General features: G+C 35.5%; 2 protein-coding genes across 2 annotated transcripts; both read right to left on the minus strand.

Moving 5' to 3' along the window:
• Positions 1-3,695: 3,695 nt before the first annotated feature.
• On the minus strand, positions 3,696-13,197 carry LOC110698065 (transcription factor ICE1-like). Its single transcript, XM_021875468.1, has 4 exons — positions 11,583-13,197; positions 9,012-9,230; positions 4,530-4,700; positions 3,696-4,086 (listed from the first exon to the last, which is right to left on the minus strand). The coding sequence occupies exons 1-4, from the start codon at positions 12,579-12,581 to the stop codon at positions 4,003-4,005; spliced, it is 1,473 nt and encodes a 490-aa protein (XP_021731160.1). The 5' UTR covers positions 12,582-13,197; the 3' UTR covers positions 3,696-4,002.
• A 1,462-nt stretch (positions 13,198-14,659) lies between these two features.
• LOC110698066 (oral-facial-digital syndrome 1 protein homolog) lies at positions 14,660-19,969 on the minus strand. Its single transcript, XM_021875469.1, has 14 exons — positions 19,852-19,969; positions 19,733-19,777; positions 19,547-19,645; positions 19,347-19,457; positions 18,404-18,578; positions 18,187-18,243; positions 17,963-18,099; positions 17,804-17,863; positions 17,630-17,704; positions 17,078-17,151; positions 16,370-16,452; positions 15,447-15,710; positions 15,038-15,138; positions 14,660-14,953 (listed from the first exon to the last, which is right to left on the minus strand). The coding sequence occupies exons 1-12, from the start codon at positions 19,921-19,923 to the stop codon at positions 15,490-15,492; spliced, it is 1,209 nt and encodes a 402-aa protein (XP_021731161.1). The 5' UTR covers positions 19,924-19,969; the 3' UTR covers positions 14,660-14,953; positions 15,038-15,138; positions 15,447-15,489.
• Positions 19,970-20,417: the final 448 nt, after the last annotated feature.

A 20,417-nucleotide genomic window follows, 5' to 3' on the forward strand; every position in this document is an offset into this window, starting at 1 on the left:
ACATATTTACATATCTGATTATTAAAACTTAAAAGTTTAAAACACTTGTTGATCAATCTAATTGAATATTTGTACATTCTTAATTATCGATTTATCGTATTATAAGTATCAACTCATTAAATCATGGTCATGACGCGATCTTTAAAACAATCATGAATTCAATTCATGACCCAAACCGCTTATAAACCGAACCGACATGATCCAAACCGTTCATAAACCGAACCAATTGAACTGTGTAAACCCTCTACTAAACCGGCCCATTTCAAACTGAACCGACATGATTCGCACCGTTTATAAACCGAACCGATATTGACCCGGGTAAATGCCCTAAACCGACCCATTTCAAACCAAACCGGCTTGATCCAAACCGTTTGTAAACCGAACTGACATTGACCCGGGTAAACCCGCCCCTTAAACCGACCCGTATCAAACCGAACCGACATAATCCGAATCGTTTATAAACCGACCCGCTTATGACCCAAACCGAATTTAAACCGCAAAGAAATTAACCGAAACCAAACCGAGCCGTGACTAACCCAAACCGAACCAAACCGACCCGCCAGCTAAACTAAACCGTTTCAATCCGAACCGCTCCAAACCGAAACCGACTCAAACCGAGGTTAAACCGAACTGCCAGACCGAAGTCCCACCCCTAGTTGAGATGTATCATTTTTCCCACAAAGTTTTAAAGGGAGAATAAATTTTTATCAAAAAAAAAAAAAACAAAAAAATAAAAACACTATATTTATTTTTTGTAACAAAATCAACTTTTCACCGTAGGCGTAAAAGTAGTTGTTACATTACATAAATGCAAGTCCAACTAGTCTCTACCTGTGTTTGTTCACTACCATCTTTTCATCATTGGAATAGTAAGAAGTGTCCCAACTGCAAGGTACAAGAGATGCCGTGAGTTTTATGGAACTTGCAACTTTTTTTTGGTCTACTTGTCAAAATACAAGATACCATGATAAATAGATACACTATGGTACATACATGACCAATCAAAGATGCCTTCTAGAGGTGTCAAATTTTGCTTATAATATCACTATAACATATCTATCTGATATATCATATATGTCATCACCACCAAAATATATCTATCTATCAACATCAATGCATAAGGTTAGGGTACCGACATACGTATTCCTTTTTTTTTTTTTTTTTTTTTTGACAAAGATTGCATATAATAAAAGGCATAGATTACAACCTATAAGAGCTAAACAGAACTACATTACAACAAAAAACATCAAACCACACGCATAACCAACAAAGGAAGAACTTATGAACTATAGCTGAGGCAAGACGCTAAACTCATCCCATAAACTTGACTCATTAGTAGACGATTATGCATAGCGGTAATGAGAATTTAAGTATAATTTCACCTGTAAAGTACCAAGTAACTTGTACAGTAATAGATGGTAATAAAAATTTGTGCATTTGTTTTTTGAATTTCAAATACATTGACAGAATAGTTCTAGATTTTTCTAACAATTTTATATACAAATTCACGAGGACAACCTTACTTTATAGAGAATTACTCCTACATTGAATTACAATTTTGCAAAAAGGGTATAAGCCATATAACATGCTCTAATATAATAGCATTAAAGCATCAATATTTGCAAATTCTTCGAAGCTAGTCCAGAGAATACAATGTGGATAGGTTCATCCTTTTTGACTACCAAAATCTGAATATTCGTTGGGACAGTTCCCTGGAATTCTCTCTGTACTTCGTATAAGACATTGACAGGGCATCGACCTCAATTAATATCGCCTTCCACCTTTTCCATGAAACTATGTGGATGATACAAAAGTTTTCTTAAGTGCGTGACCAGCATATCACTTTATTTCATCTTCCACAAACAACACTTTTCTTTATTCTATCTTTTCAGAACATTTGTGTGCTTCATCTGAGTTAACGCTTGTTTAGTAGGCACTACCAGGTGTTCTCCCCACCCTGTAACCAAAAATAAATACAATAACCAAAGCTCTGTGAATTTTGTGATAAAACGGAGCTTGATACAAATTCGGGATTGCTGCCACACTTGCAACTCTCAGTCTTCACAGTCAGTAATCCTGGCACTATGTATCAGCAAACCTGCATGGTATTGGTATTGGTGCAGCAGATAAATAATTGGATCCAGCCACTAACAAAGTCTGTGTAGGTTCATACGTATACAGTGTAAAACTACAATTATTTGCAAAAAAGACTAAAAAAAAATTCACTGAAAGACACCCCTTTCTCTCAATACTAATGGAAGTTAATTACTGTATTTATAAGACAGGTAATGAAAGAAATATGGTACCTTGGGGCAAAATGATGAACAATGTTCTCCGGCACAGAAATTAAGTCGCTTCAGCTGGCTTCACTCCATCAGAACTAATGAAGAATGGACAGATCCTTGATTCCACAACAGTGATCCAGATCTCCCTTGCCTACTTCTGAGCTGTCTTTACCAAAAACGGCGCATAGTTCTGATTTCACCACATCACTACAGTGAAACAAAGTGATAGAAGGGACTAGTTTGCATAGTAATGGGTGGAGAATTGGAGATCAGTTGCATCCAGATTCCAGCATGTACTAGAAGTTAAAAGCTACTGATCTTTAGGTTCACAATTGACTTGCCCAGATAAGCATTATAATAAAAATTATAAAAAATAAAAAGAAGAGAGATAGATAACTCTCATAACTCATACAACATATTTAAGAATCAAATTGGCCACATAGAAAAGACTTACTACACCTCATGGCTCATGCTATGCATACATTATGTCAATTAAAGCTTATCGTGATGAATCAGATAGCAAAAAAGGAAACAGAAGATTCTTCTTAAACTTTTAATACAAACACTGAAGACGAAGATGCAAAGTGACTTCAGGCACCACACATAATTAAAAATTTACAGAGTAAATGAAGAATGTAGGTCTAGCGAGAAAGTGGGTGCAGTAGACAACTCCTGTCCCATTTCATAGCTCACCTCTGAACCACTATCCACCACAATGCAACTCACAAGGTGCTGGGCTTCTCAGGCATTCTCCTTGATTGAACAGCAACAATGCTAAAAATAGTTCTGACCTGCATTCTCTTATATAGAACTATAAATATAAAGACCAGTCAAGCAAATAAACAATAGCATAGTGAGGTTGAACATAATCTAATTATGGTTCACCATACATGCAAACGAGATTTTCATTCTAAAAGTAAGAGAATCAAGACACACAGCTAATTTCCAGCTCGAGTGAGAGATTGGCAAATTGACTCCATATAAGTCATCTGTCAGGCCACTATATAGAAACGGACAAACCAAAATTGCGTGCATAAAGGAAGATCAACTAGAACCTCAATGTCCTCAAGTAGCACATAACAAGAGTTGAATGGTGACTTTATGTAATGCAACTTTCTTCTTTCTGTACGACTGCATGCCACAGGTGGCTATAACGGATGGCCATGTTTGAACCCCAAAGTACACTCAAGTAAACAACACAGGCTTTTGTTACTTACATGGAAGTTCAAATGTATCGAGAAACAGCTGAGTAGTAACTGTCAACCAGTTCATAAGGTAATCCAAAGTGAGGTCTCCAAGTATATATGCAGCTATATTAAAATAATTTCTACAAGCTTCTGAAACTAAGGAGTACAGAACAAGTAGAAAAGAAATCACAGGATAATATTATAAAATAAACTCATTCTTCTCTATAGAAGGTAAAATTCCTTTATTCCATTTTAAGGTGCTCAAAGGAAACAACAAAATCTACAATTTGTCAATTTTCTTCAACAATGGTAGCCAGTAGCCACTATAGAATGCAGCTAAGGGGAAAAGAAGGAATTTCCTCATCTCCAAACAGGATAGATAAATTACATACTTTATCATATAAAAACAAATAAAAAAAAACTCCTAAATGATTGACCATTAACAGGAAGTAAAGGGAGACAGATTGCCTACAGAGCACTTGAAGGGAAGCCTTTATACAGAAGGCTTCACAAGTGAGTATGAACAACTGCTACATGACACCATGAAAACCAGCTGAATCCAACAACACCGCTTTGATCTGCTCAGGCAAGATTTCATTCCCTTCCCTGCATTGCTGATTGCAAAAAATAAGAATTGTGAATGTCTGTCCCTTTAATTGCTGCTAAGCCATATATTTGAAACTACCTCTATTTATTAAAATTATTCCAAATAGCAATTGCTGCCATCTGGAAACATTGCCTAAGACTCTAGGAGCATAATACCCAACTCTTTGGAAGTTTGGATAACAGTCAAAAATCAAAAGCATTTTAAAATTTAGGGGACAAATAAGATTTATAGGGGCAACAGGGAATTTTCATATTCTCAAAGCAAAACTAAACCAAATATACATGCACATATAAATTAATAATTTAATACAGCATAAGCAGAAATAAGTCTCTTTTCACAAGAATTTGATAAGGCGGATCTCATTCAGTGAAGACAAGTTGACTTAAATCAAGCTATTCAATCCAATATTGCCGTAGATAATTGTTAAATAATATATCCTTAGTTCCTTACCTCCGCTCGAAATATATCCAATGCAAATCCATTGAAACAGCTAATAACACCTTGCTGAATATCCAGCCCAAGGTTCTCCAAAGCTTCTAAAGTGGACAGCAACAGACCAGGTCTACGAGCACAAAACAAGTGGATATTAACTGCCCTTCCTTCTCCAGCACTGACTTCAATCTATACATAGTGAAAGGAAACATGGAACCATTTAGATTACAAGACAAATGGCCTATATAATTCCAAAAATTAGCCCCAAGCATCAAATTGAAAAGCCAGGGAGCAATTAACTTCTACTGATGCACTATGCTATATTTTTTTGTTCTGCAAGGTCATTGATTTTTACTATACAGAAAACTAATATTTACTGATTACTAAACTGAATGTTACTGTAACGAAATTCAAAACCCAAAAAAAAAAAAAAAAAAAAAAAAAACCTTGAGGCAGTTGTCAAGCCTTAGATAGTTCCACACTTTAGGAAGAAAAACTTCTGTAAGGACTGTTTAACAAGATTTATCCAATGAATGAAAACATTAGGTGTTTTTTTTTTTTTTTTTTTTTTTTGAACAATGAAAAACATTAGGTTTTACTGGCATATTATTAATATTCCCTTGATCATTACTTTTCTTCATCAAATAAGAAGAAAATAGCATAATATTTAAGTTCAGATTCACTAATTGTTATACTTGACTAAGTTAGCCCAAAATCACTAGTGATTCTTGATTGCTAAAAAGCCAGAGAACATGACATGACAATGGATCAACCTTCCAACTTTTTTGGGGAAATTGATTATCAATGTTATCAATAGAATAAATTATTCTCTATAATGTATGATCAATGGGTGGACAATGTACAAGCAAGCAATCAGGTTTCATGACCAGCTTCTAAGAAGGGTTATGCATAAATAAACAATGAGTAACAAAAGGACTCTACAGCAGTTTCTACAAAATCATTCACTGACAGTAGCTTTTCCAGGGACAAGGTGAGCAGTATCATAAAATTGAGTGGTTATAGTCTATAGCTTTTCATGTGTTTGATCAGCCCATTGCATACTTCTAGACTTAGGTGGTTAATGTGCTAATCTAGTTGGCAGAATAAGATTCATGGCTATGGCATTTCATCTGCAAAATCAGCCACAGTTTTCTGATTGCTATGGCCATAATACTTATGAGACACTAAATCCCAGAAACCTCCCACCGACCATAGGTAGACTAGCCATGTAATGATTGATATCTGAAACATTGATTAGTCAGACTAGGCACATGAAAAGAATATTACACCATCAACCTCGTTTCTTACACTGTAATTGACCCCCTCCTTCGAGTCCTTCCCACCAAGTTCCTAGTTACCTGCAATCACTTCAATGTCTCTTGTTACTTCCAAGGCTTCAAGGGCTTTAACTAGCATGCATAGTTGGAATGTGATAATCAGCTGTGTTCCATGAATTCGTATCGATCTCCCCTTGTTCCCATGTTAATTTAAAAGCTACAAGTGATAATAAAATAAAACTTTGGCTTTGAGTACTGAACTAAACTTGTCACCACAGATTAATCACAAATTTCTGAGAAAATTCTCAAGCTGCCTAAGGGGATTCTTCATACCATCTATTAAGGAGAAACTTCACTCTGTACATTACCTTGGATGAGAAGTGTTTTTATATTTTTATTTTTAATAAAGATACAGTACTAATTTAAATACTTGGACATCATTTAAATAACCCCCATATCATATTAATTTTACAGAAAGGTCATAGATCCTACAATGCTACATATCCCAGTCTATTGCATCACAGATTCACAGCAACCAAGCCATCGGAAACTAACCCATCCATTATGTGCAAAGGCCTAAATGGACCTGTTTTCCTAGTACACTTTTCATACCAGATAATTCAATCATGTCCAACATTGTTTTAGAAAGTCAAGAGTGGAAGTTTCCATTTATACTCCACATTAGCAACCATGTAAATCTGATAAGAAAGTACATTCATCAGCTACTAATAGAAACCCCAATATGGTACCAATCTGACTCAAAGAATTAACACACACCCAACCCCCCCCCCCTCCCCAAAAAAAAAAAAAAAAGAAAGAAAAAAAACGACGACTTAATAGAAGAATAGAATATATAAGTATTTAACCCATAAGGGAATGAGTTTTAACTTTCCATGAATATAGAATTAAAGAGTCCAAGTTTTATCACCATAGAGTATAAAGCAGATCCATACAAATAACTTCATTTTTATCACCAGAAATAAATAATAATAATAATAATAATAATAATAATAATAATAATACTTCTTCAGTTTTTATTTACTTGCTAGTGGCACACACTTTGAAGTCAAGATTATATAACGTAAACACACAAATTATTCAAAATAACTTTTACACATAATACCAAGACCTGTCAATCGGGTCGAGTGATTCGGGTCGCTCCGGGTCACGGGTCATTTCGGGTCGGCTCACTTCAGGTCACGAGTCGAGAAATGCTCAACCCTAACCCAAAGTTTTGGGTTCAGGTAAACCCAATGGGTTTAGAACAATTTTTTATTAAAAATTTTTTGGCTTATTTTTAAAAAATTCTGATTTTTTAAGCTTACTTTGCTATTTTTTTTTCCAATTTTTTAATCGAATATTTTCATCATATTATTTTTATCCATTACATACTACATAATTTAAATCGTCACCATTTCACCAAAAGCACATCAAAATGATTTTTCTAATAATACCTAACCCTTTTCTAATCCTTGTGTTAAAATTAATTTGATAAAATCATTCGTTTACCTTCTGTAATCACCTCCTAAAACTGCATGCCTAAAAGGTGTGTTGCAAGTAAAACAAAAAAAAAACAAAGGAAGTAGATAGATAAGGAATTAAAGAGGAAAAAAACAAAAATATTAAATAAAATATAAAAAAAACATCATGCATATAGATATGAGGTTCCATGAAAATCGACCTAACTCCATGCCTTGGCAAAATATAGCTATAATTCCGGTTATTGAGGTAATAGATGTTCTTTCCTACAATATAAAGCACTATAGAGCTCTCCCACTTCTATGACCCCTTCTCAATCTCCTCTCTTAGTAAATTAAGCAATCTAACTCTTCTTGTCATCAAGTAGCGGTTGCTTCTCCAGTAGAATGCATCCTATACCATTAGGAGAACCTACACACTACTGCAGTACTACCGAAATACCGATGTAGTCAACACAACACGACCACCCATGAGAACCTCACAAACAAATGGAAATTAAACGAGAACTGCCCACTCCATGGCCCGTTATAATCGGTGAGAAGAAAAGTGAGATAAGTGGCCCAATATAATTATGTGGCCTGTTACCTTTTCAGCATTAGCAGAAGAATAATCTCTCCTTAGCCATCAATGGGTGAGGTAAGCGAACATTATCCGTTTACAGCTATGTTACAGCAAGAACAACTCAATTCACTTCGTTATACTGTTCAACATTAGCTTGAATAGCATCAACGATTCAACGGTCACTTAGTCAGCTGGTCAAACTAGTTTGCAAACTTATAATTGTCATATGCCTTGTCTCTTCTTAGATTAATTGTCTCTCCCTCTCTTTCTAAAGCGGTAATAATTTTTTATAAGCAATCAAGTCTTTGAAACTCAAGTGGGAGCTCCATAGTCGGGCTACCACCCAAAGATTTATGGTTGAAGAATTCCTCTCACCTCAAGGTTATAATCGATTACATAGTGGAGTTTCCACTTCCCATTCTATGGCTTAGACTTTCCCCTTGGGCTGGAACCCACTCCTTCTCAAGTCTCATAAGAGCTAGTCCACATAAATCAGCTATTCAACAAATTAAATGAAGAAAAAGGAACAGCTCCATTTGATGTGGATTAAACCACGTTTTTCAGAGGTTGTGCAAATTTTAAACAAAATAAAGGATACCAACTCAAACCCTAATTAAAATCCTAAATACTAATTCTAAGGCTAAGGCCTAAAATAGGAAAAACCCTTTCAAGTGAAAGGTAAAAAAAACCTAGAGGCAAAATCTAGATAACTACTAGAAACAAAAACAAGAAATTCCCATATTGAATATGCATCACCTTTACATTAATATACCCCATAGGGCACAAAATAAGGCTCCTAGTTCATGAAGATCTAGTTTGTGCTCAAGGAACTTGCTCAGCTATTTTCCTTATGTGACTCGGTGTCTCCTTGGAACTTCCAATAATTAATGTTTTCCATCTGCCACCATTAGTACAAGCTGGATTCTTGGATTTTAGCAATGCATAGCTCCTCCTTAATCTAAGATTGCAACAAGCAATTATGTGTGGTTCAGGGACTACCATTATAATTCAAGGCATGTAGCAATGTGTTTATTTTTTTTGTATGATTGTATCACAAGATCTTTGTCAAGCAAGCCAATCATCTTTATCAATCCAAACCAAAGAAAAACAAAACAAAGCAAACTAAGCAACGCAAGATTGAGGAAACAAAATAAGATATTCGATAGTCAATTCATAAAGTTACCCTAGCAAGCTGATTCTTGGGGACCGGCAAAGAATTTGGGGAAATTTCCTCCTTCACGCGGCATGGAAGAGTTGGTGGGATAAGTGTAGAAGGATGAGAACTAGCTGGCATCAGAGGGCCAGGATTACTGGACTCCAATTCATTGTGAAGCTCACTAATCCTTTCCAAGAGCTCTTTTAAATAATCAATAGCATCTCCAAGTATTGAGGCTCTGTCCATCTGCAGGAGGAATATCAATTATCAAATACTATTAGTGTTTTTAAATAGTGCGAATAGTGGACATGAGAGTATTGTACTACATAGAGCAGTAAAAAGAGCACATAATAATCCACTGTAAAGAAGAATTTGTTGAACTAATCAACTAAAAGAATTATCAAGTCCTGACCACAAATGTAATCAGGAAAAGATGTATCATAAAAGGCATCCAGGACATAATTCATACAGTATAAACCAAACAATACTCTGTAGAAGTTGGAACTCGTGAGAAGCAAGCAGCCATCTAGCAATGTTTTATCTATCATCAAAGCACTCCGTATTTCCGTAATAAGAAAGATTTCCACATCAAGCTTTGGGATGTATCTTCCCAGTCTAAGGAGCCTTAGAAATTAAGTCTAAAAATCCTCTAGATTTATAACAAGTTATTTGCAATAGACCATGTGACCCCTCCAGTGGTCTTCACCTACTCCAGGAGGAAAAGGCACACTAAGAGAAAAACCAATGGGCCTTTTCTAACAACAAGGCAGCCAAATACACTTGAGCCAATCAGCAGGAACCAAGTGGCAGTGATTGAGGAAGAAGACAACAGCACAAAAGACAAACTCAGCAGCCAGTAGGATCTCCTTAGGGAATTGCATTGTACATATCAAAAGGGAAGAGAGTAATTGATGAGGTAGGCAATTTGTGAGTAATCTTTGTTAAGCTAGGTAACCTAAAGTTACCCTATGAGAGTTGTGGGCTAAACCCACTGTTTGTAAGAAACCTTTTGGCTTGTGCTTAATTAAAGAATCAATCTTTCTTCCTCAAATTTTGTTGTTTGAGTCTTTGTTTGTGAACTGGTCTGAATCTATTCCATTACCCAATCTAAAACAAGCAAAATCATCTGCTGACACAAAACTCCAGATAAACCAGGTAAAGCTAGACTACAGGGTAATAGGTTGATCCAGTGAAGTTTCGCTGATCCCAAACGCCATAAACCCTCTAAAGTACCACCTTTACCATTTGAAATACCACCCCAACCATCCAAAAGTACTACCAAATATGCACCAGACCAGTCCACCACAATTCTCAAATGTACAGGCCTACAGAATCAATGTAATACCAAAGTCACAAAATATATGGGATTGGATTATTTATTGATCTCCGAGAACAATAAATAGCTCCTCAAACTAGACCAAAAAACCATCAGCATCATTCCAACCAGTTACTATCATGCATGATCCGGTCATCAACAAGCTCAGAACCCAGTTTTTAACTACAAAGCTTATGGTTATGAGATTATGTTACTCTAATGATCACAACCTAAAAAAATGGTTGAACCCTGTTTAAAGATCTAACCTTTTTGTCCCCACTTAGCTAGCTAACAAGTTATAATTCAAATCACAATCATTAGACCACTTCCAATGATGAGCAAAAAAAATGCTTGCCCACTATCTCTCTACCCACTTTCTCTCTCAACAAATCAGTTTTGCCCATGGGCAATTTTTTTTCACAATTTCTCTCCCAATGGTGAGCAAAAAAATGCTTTCCCACCACTCTCTCTCTCTCTCTTACTTTTTCAATACCCCACCATTACTTTCTCTCTCCTACACAACACTTCTTTATTTATTAATTTCATTTATATTTTAACAATATTACTCCAAAAAAATAAAAACTAGTCTAAATTTGTGTAACTTTTTTTTTTTATTTGTGTCGTTTTTATCGTTAAAATAAAGAATATGGAGGATTTATGGTATTTCTGAAATTATACCAAAATATACCAAAATGCATGTCTATTTATAGAGAATTAAATTTTATGACCGTTGGTAATTTTAATTTTTTTTAATAAATATTTATTTCAGAATTTGCATTACAAAAAATATAACCATTGCAAATTGTGGGGCCCACCAGAGCACTATTCACTTGCAAATTTGCCCAAGTCTTGGGCATTTTAAGAAATGCTCATGGGCATATTTTTGCATTTCTTCATTTGATCACCATTGTAATGCATGAGCACATTTTTTGCCCACCCAAAATGCCCATGAGCATATTTTTTTATCACCATTGGGAGTGCTCTTAAAAGCAAACCAACTCAATCAAATATATACCAATCCTTTTCGGTTCTTCTGTATAACTTGCAAAATTAACAATGTCTAACAACACATAGTATCAACTTCAATCATCCACAGAGAACAAGGCAATCAACTAAAGTTCATAAAGCTAGTAATCATACACACATAAGATTATAAGACCCCAAAACCAAAAGGTGTCTGAATAAATAACATCCAAAATAAAGTCAGCTAAACTAAAGATGACCCTGCTAATCTTAGGCAATAATAAATAAACCAAAACAAAATTGGCTAAACTAATGCTGACCTTGCTAATCTTAGGCACAACAGACCTAAGCAAATAAAGGCGGTCATTAAGCTTCTTCCTCCGACGCCTCTCCGCCATCAAATTCTTCGCCGGCAACCCCTTCCTCTTTCCCTTCCCCTTCCCACTACCACCACCACCAGTCACTAAGCTATTGGTATTCGAGTTCGAAAAATTCCCGTTATCATCATCATTAATACTATTATCATGATTCATAGTAACATTATTAGTATTATTATTATTGCCAACATCACCTTCCTCAAATTGTTCATCAGAATCATAATTAACCATTGAAACCCCAAAACTCCCTTCAACCTCATCTTCCTCAACATCACCATTACCATTATCATCCCTTTTTCTCTTCCCTCTTCCTCCCCAAAACCCACCACCCAATTCCCCTAACTTATCCGACCCGGTAGAGCTGGACCGGACCATAAATCGTTTCTGAAACAAACTGGGCTCAACCGGACCCGGCCCAGTACTCGGGCCCACTTCAAGGGGCATCAACATTTTCACCCGGTTCCCAAACAAAGTAGGATTCGAATCCAGACCATCTAACCCAGAGTACCCAAACCCAGGGAACTCGAAGCATGAACCCGGTTCAGTACGGTGAACCGGAGGAAGAAAACCCGGTTCGGTGCAGAAATTATAAGCGTTTGATTCAAAAGGACTGTTATTGTAGAACGAAGAGAGAGAAGATTTAGCAGCAGAAAATGGGAAGAACGGAAGTTGTTGTTGCGATGAAGATGATGATAATAATGGGTCGAATTGAGGTTGAGAAGAGCAAGACGACGTCGTTTGAAGAGTAGAAGGAAGGAGTAAAGCGTCATTTCCAATTTCTGATGGTGGGGTGATAATGTGACCGGCGGCGAGGTACCAATCACCACCGTCAAGTGGTGGTGGTTGTTGCTGCGGATGCGGTGGTGGTCGTGTCCATGAAACGGCGTCGTTTTGGTCAGCTGTGTCATCGACCCATGCGACGTCGTTTGATCTTGAAAGCATTTTTTTGAGGAGAGAGAAAGTGGGTTTTAGGAGGAGAGAGAAAGAGAGTAAGTTAGAGAAAAAAGGAGGGTAAATTAGAGTAACACGGTGGTTCAGTGAGTGCCGTGCACGGTGGTGCGAGACACGTGGTTTATGATTTATGGAGGCGCTGCTTCATGTCACGGGTGTGTTGGGTTGAATTCAATTTTGAGATATGGGTTCAAGTTTCAACTTTTTTAGGGTATTTTCTCATGCCACATACAGCTATTGTTTTTGTCTTTTCTCTCTTCTCGGCCGACCTACTTACTATCTACGGAATAGGTTGTATGAAAATGGATACACATATGTTAGGATACAAGAGTCGAGATAAGACCAACCAATAAATGACACAACTCGGGCGACCTACTTGCTATATACAGAATAAGTTGTATGAAAATGGATACAGGTATAAGAGTCGAGATAAGATCAACCAATAAGCGACACAACTCTACTACTTATACTAAATCTAAGCACAGTCAAATGTATGTTGTTACTTTGTTAATAATAAGAGTTTCATTTATTTCATGATTGGTCAAATGTTCAAGTCCTGCCAATTCCGACTCTTGGGGATGTGAATTTTTGTTCCTCTCCCTCCCAAGGGCTAACGTTTTCAATATGTGTATCGTTAAAGACTTTATTTGTTTATTGTATCATTTAATTGTGAATTAAGTAGTGACAATCTTGAAAGAGAAAAATGAAATGAAATACATTTGTTTTTTTTACAAAGGAATGAAATACATACTATGAGTCTATGATACTAGTTCATTTTGCCTTTAAAGGGGTGTTTGGTTCACGAATTCTAGGTAAAAAGCTTGAGTTAAAATCATAAGCCCCTAATTACCTAAACGAGTACTACTGTGAGGTAATCCCAGCAGCAATCGGAAGCTGGCATGAATGAAACAATTATGCATTTTGATGCCATCACTTGATGAAACTGTGAAAGAGTGAAGCTAGTAAAGACAACCAATAAACATGATTCCATTAGTACATAAACTAAGGATCTAGTCTATTACTCCGTATTATATTACTCCGTAGTACGTGCAGCTAAAAAGTATGCCATGAGGCCATGCATGAAACTCACCTACCCCGTATAAAATATTAAGTGGTCCACCATACACCAAGGATGAAATTGACAATGCAATAGGTAAGAAGAATTTGATTAAGCTGTATTTATCATCAAGTACTCGATTTCAAAAAGTTAGTCCTCATCAACTGAATCGTGCTGATTTCCTCTTTGTGAGGGTTCAATGATGTTATGGTTTTATCAACTCAACATTATCGATTTTAAATAGTCCTTAGGAATGCATATAAGAATATAAAAATAAAAATATTTATGAATATACGTATGATTTTGTCATGTATTCTCAAATTAATATTTACCTATACAGTATTTATTGTGGAAATGTATTAAATGTTTACATGCATCCCTATATATCATTACCTTTCAACATATTGTCTTGCTCAATGTTTTAATATCTCTTTCTTTTGACTAGACAAGTAAAGGTGGCAATCAAAATTGTTCCAATTGAATTCAGATTTATTGAATACTGATATATGGGTGAAACATTATTGAGAATGGTTTTGGATCCTTTTGATTCTATAAGTTTATTGTGATGAGAACATGAGATAATCACTACAAGTATTTCAAAATCAAGTTCAGGTCAAAACTATTTTGTGTCGAGTGACTTTAGGTAGAGTTTGATTTTAGAATTCCTTACAATATGGCGTAAAAGATGAAACTATTGTATTTATTTTGTTCCATCATCATCATGAAACTGAGCACCTTACTAGATACGTTCTAAATCCAAATATATATATATATATATATATATATATATATATATATATATTAAAAAAAATGGTCTATTTGCTTTAGCGGTTAGAAATGGAGCAGTTAACAGCAGACAAAATTTCATAAACGCCTTTAATGGCCACTACTATTATACTCAATTTTCTACCCCTATTAAGTAGTAACTATGTAGCTGTTAGACAATTTAGCCACTCTTCTGTATAGACATGAAATTCAGACAATCTATTTAAATAGACCAATAACAATAAAATAGACATGAAATCAGGCAATCTATTTATGTCATAGTAGTTGAAGTTACAATGATGTCCAGCCAATTTCTGAGATGCATATACTGATGATATATTTAAACCTCAATCCCCCCAAAAGACATTAAAAAGGCACTACAACAAATCTGGTGGCTGATATTGATGGCCGCTGCTATCAGAAATTTATACTCCACCGCATGCAGTTGCCTGCACCAATTTTCCTGGAGAGTATCATGTATTATGGTTTTCAGCCCAATTCTGCCCTAATTCAAGGCCAGATAAGAGGGTAGGCTACGTCCCTGCATCACATAACCCAAGAAGTGTTCAAGAAACCAATATAATATATAAAGTGTTGTTTTCGCATGAGATAAGCAGAAACATACATGGTATCATTAGTTGGAACTTAGCCAGGAGGTTATCAAGTATCTGCTTGAGTGGTAGAGCACTCAGAGTCCACTTGGCAAGCTGTGGTTGTGCAGACACACTATAGAAGAAAAAGATGCATTGAAGTCGAGCAATGATCAGATTCAGCTAATTTCAATTTACTAAAGAACTAAAGGAATTTTTAAAGGACCAATCAAGGGCTCACTATGCTTCAGTCACTATATATAAGTAGCTGAAACTAATTCACGACTTCAGAATACCAGAAAGCATGTCTAACTAATCAACAACAAACTGCATGTCCCCAGAATATCCCATGTCATTCAGATTGAAATGACACAAGGAGCAAAAAAAAATGATGCAAACGAAGTTGTGGAATCAATTACATGAACAGAAGTTACTTTCTTGTACCTTTGCTTCATTGATGGGCTTGGTTTGAGCAGTAGTAATTGATTCAGGTCCAGAAGAAATAGACTTGGTGGAGCAAGCAGGCTACAATTTCATCACATGATACCTCATAATTCAGTACTACACTACCACATAAGAAAAAAGCTATTTCATGTATAGTCCTATATGCAAGAGATTTACTTGCCTCTTCTGCATGGAACTCCTGGACATTCGCTTCTTGCATTTCTGTGGAAGGGTATGTATCACACAGATCACGTTGTGAAGATGCTGCAAAAAGTAAAAGGCAACAAATTCAAAAGAAACAAAGAAGACAAAAACCATAAGTCCGTGCACCAGTTTTAACTTTTTACAAATGGTGTTGTGTTCATCAATAAAACAACATACGGAGTACTAAAATATAACCAATGTTCATTAAGTGTTAACCCCACCCCACTCATCTCTAGCTTAAGGAAGACTCAATTTTCTTATGTCAATTAGCCAAGGAAAAAGTACAAATCTTCTTCTAGACTTTCAAGTGCTATATATGTATATGCAATTTTCATTAAAATCTTTGTCTTGCCAATATAACCATCAACATCATAATTTTTCATGCCCAGGCAGAGTAGGGAGGATTGGATATATTAAAACCATGAAGTCGGGTGATTTATACAATACACCAGAATATAAAATCTTTAATAGGAGCTTTTTAGTTTTAGTTTTCTATGGAGGAACTTGACATAATTAATTCTCGAAGTCCAGAAAAAAGAAAAAAGAAAAAAAAAAAACTTTCGAATAGTGCAAGTATTCAACCAATATGCAATTCCCCAATAGGTTGAAATTGAGACATGAAATAAGTGAATATACATAAGGTACAAAGCTTACGTAGACTTAAGAAATTTGAGCCTTGGACCAGACAAGAGAAAGACCATGATCAACATATCAAGTACCTGTGCAACTTGCAAAGCCTCCCGAAGTAAGCTTTTCAAAAGATTCAGCATCCTTCCTCGTGTCAACCTTAGAATCTTCAGTCCTGGAGGCTCAATGTGAAAAATAAGTATCAGTAAATCACTAAGAATAATCAACTTCCTTAGTTTGAAGCCTCCCCCCCCCCCCCCCACCCCACCCCAATTGCTAATTTGACATATGTATTGACTGTATTCCTGAACTCTAGCTGGCAAGAAAACAAGTCAAAGAAATTAGGATTTAGGTTCACGTATGTAAGTGTGATGTAAAGAATGCATGAAATAATATGAAAAACGTACATGGGATTCTTAGCATAAAAGTATTATTCTAATTTTCGGCTTAAAATAATGCCTTAATACTGATCAATTCACATGATTTTCACTCATCTACATTTATTTGTACTTACCTAAACTTATCTGGACATATTAGAACTTATTCTAGTTGTAGTTAGAGCATGAACTTCCCTTATTAACCCTTATCAGAACTTATTTGTCCTGAACTTATTAGAACTTATTTCCCTAAAATAAGTGGAAACAAGGTGAAAAGAACAAGTACTTTATGTTTTTTCCTCTCTAATCTTTGGGGGAAGGAGGGAGGGATTGGTAGCAACGTACTAGCATTTAGGAAAGCTTATAAATGTCATATAATCTCCAGATGCTGATCATGAACGACAATGAAATCCAGAGCTTGACCTTCTCATTTCCTCTCTAGGAATCGTACAAAAATTTTCCTTGCTTTCAATTATTGAGAGAAATGCTTCTTTGTCCTGTCATTTGGATCAGAATATCACAATTGGAAATATGTTGCATTCTGCAAATATGAAGAGAGATGCCATAGATTGTTTGCAATATTGCCATGACAGCTGTAATTACTCTTTATACCATTAGATGTTACCAAAAAAATGTACATGAATACGAAGTTCAAAAGCTATAGTAAATATACACAAGATTTAACAAGGTATGCTTCAATAACCTATTGAGAAAAGTATAATCCGATGACCTTGATTAGTTTTTTCTTTTTTGAGAATGTAAAATACAATGACCTTGTTGATACCACACAGCTGATCATCACATTTTATACATGTTAATTAGTTTTATAAGAATGCCTAATCTATCAACTGGCAGATGTCCAATCAGGAAATCAGTATGGTGATACGCAGTTGTCAAAATTGTTATAATCCATTCATATTAAGAATAAGCATACAGTAAAACAGGGGAACTGATTATGACTACTACGCCAAAGACCTCATTCACATCTCTGAAAGCATGCTGGATCTTCTCCAAGACAGCACCTAAACTCTTTAGTTCAGAATCCAAAGCCTGCAGTGGGATATAGAAAGTGAAAATTAGAGCAAGGCGAAAATTAATCAAACTGAAAGGATGAACTACAAATAACATGAGCGAGCAAAAACTCTGTACCTGCTTCTCTGATATTAAATTTTGTATAATGGCTTCCTTCTTTGATAGAGTTTTCTGAAGGTGACAGTAGTCAAAGCATAACATTTTGGAGATTGTTCACATATAAGAATTTAAGAAATCACTTAAATTGCTCTAAAAATGCATAGATCAGAAGGATATAGTTTCCACTTGTGTTTGATTTTTGTTACTAATTCTCTGTGCTTCAATATGTGCTTCTAGCTCAGAAATAATCTTCTCTTTTCTCTGGAGCTCATCCTTGTATATCCCAAGCCTATTTTCCATTTCATTTATTTTTCCTGCATGACACAGCATCAAACACTGTTTAAGCCTGAATTAATCAATAAAAGATTAGGTCAACTGACGAGCTACAGAATAGCAATTACCCATAAGAGCCTTCTCGGTTTCAGGAAGTCTGTCTAACTTTCTTTTTAAGCTGTTTACTGCACATATAGACTTGACATTTGTTAATAATAGAAAAGGAAGACCAGCAATATTGAGCTAATTCACAAGGCTATCACTGTAACAATTCTATATAAACTATTTGCAACTAACGAAGTGAGTGATCAAAAGAAAAACTTAAGAATCAAGGTTTTTACATACCGACTTCCTCTTTTTCATTGACAACATGCCGCACACTATCAACAACTTGCTTTACATATGATGCCTCCTTTTCTATAGCATCAAACAGTAACAAGTGTGACTTCAGCTTCTCTGAGAAAAACTTGAGCTTCCGATCTCTTTCTTCAATAGAGCGTTTCATATCATACGTTGATTCCTGAAACCAAACCAATATATAATCAATGCTCTAAACCCCTCTGTATCCAATAGCAGAAGGTCCATTTGGACTACAATAGAAGTGCAATCTAAAATATTACATAGATAAATGGGAAAGTTACATTATACATTCAATGGAATGAAAATAGAGAACACTGCAGAAAACCCTATCGATAAGAATCCAAAGCTGTTACTATCGTTAAAAAAAAAAAAAAAAAAAAAAATTGAACAAATCATCCAAGGTTCTAGCCACAGTGTCTCACAGGATAACAAGATATACTATAGCATTCATTAGCCTGTTAAACATGTGGCGTTTTAAACATCCAAATGACTTGAGTCATATCTCAAACCAACTTACAGGTCCTATCTTATGGCAAAAGCCATGTTCAAAATCCGTCCAAAGAACTCATTGTAATTCACTTGAAAAAACTTAATGATACTAGACAGGTTTGCAAGTAGAGTCTAAGTTTCGACCATGAATCCATGATCCTAAGCACCAAATGTATTACTCATAGTTGGGTGACCTCTTAGTCTTATCACAAAGCCAGTTATACTTAGACTGTAGTTGTACTTATGTTCGATTTTAAGTATTAAGTGTCCAAGTGCTACTTAAATAGTTAAATGTATCAAACCCATAATATAACATCTTAAAACTCCATCAACACCAATTGATGCAAAACTATTTCACTCTCTTCAAGATTTCAGTGAAATCAGATACATGATCATTAAGTCATAAACAAACAAAATAAAGCCGCAATCAAACGAAAACCTGATAAGCAGTTACGAATTGCTCCCTTGATTGAAGAAGGCTTTGTATAGTGCCATTCAGCTCCTTTTGCTTGCTCTCAAGTAAAGCATGATCATTCTGGAGATAACTTACCTATCACAACAAACAACAATACTTAACAAAACTGAACCATTTTCTCTCACAGGAATTTCATCGAACAGTTGATGTGCAAAAATTCAAACCTTCCTTTCTAATTTCTGGCGTACTTCAGTAGATGAAGCTAATTCAGATTCCAATTCCTTCAATTTCCTCCCAAATTCCTCTTCCGAATGCTTCTGCTTCTGAAATTCAAAACAAAAATTACAAAAATACTCCATAATCAAGCTGAAAACTGAGGATTTTACAGAATTGAAAGTGATTGGAAAAACCTGGGTTGAAAGATGGAGTTGTTCCGTAGCAGATTTTTCTCTTTCCTGAATAGAGCAGAAGAGATGAATTAGAGAGGAGAGAGAAAGAAGAAAAAGGAGAGAGAGAGAGAATGGCTTACTCGAAGATCTTTGACCTCGGAGATTAGGGCACGAAGCTGGAGTTTGAGCCTCGACAGTTTCAGCAACTCCATTTTCCCTCCAAATTTGCTCTCTTCCTTCGGTTTCTACCACAGTTGACAGTCCACAGACCTTTTTACTCGTTAATTCAAATACAAGTAATATCTCCGTTCTATTAATATTGTAACAAAGATAAAATTACGCATCCTAAATATCTATAATTGTGTAAGACTAAAAATTATAAAAAGTTGATATTGTGAAAGCATTTTATGAGACGAATCCTACGAGATCCCACATGACTATATTTTGCTTAATGTATAAATTATATTATATGGTCAAACAAGAGTGATGAATACTGTAAAAAGTCCATTGTTGCAATATTAATAGAACGGCGAAAGTATTAACCATTTTTCAAATTCACTTCCTCCCTCCTAAGTCCTTAACTGCATCAACTAAGGTGTCAACTCGGATGTCTAATCGGATTCGGAAAAATCGGGTTTAGTTGGACTTATTATTTTAAAATTTAATTCATGCTAAATTATTATGTCCAAATAAGTCGACATTTGAA

This window comes from Chenopodium quinoa, unplaced genomic scaffold (genome assembly GCF_001683475.1).
Source record: "Chenopodium quinoa cultivar QQ74 unplaced genomic scaffold, ASM168347v1, whole genome shotgun sequence".
Lineage (NCBI taxonomy): Eukaryota > Viridiplantae > Streptophyta > Magnoliopsida > Caryophyllales > Amaranthaceae > Chenopodium > Chenopodium quinoa.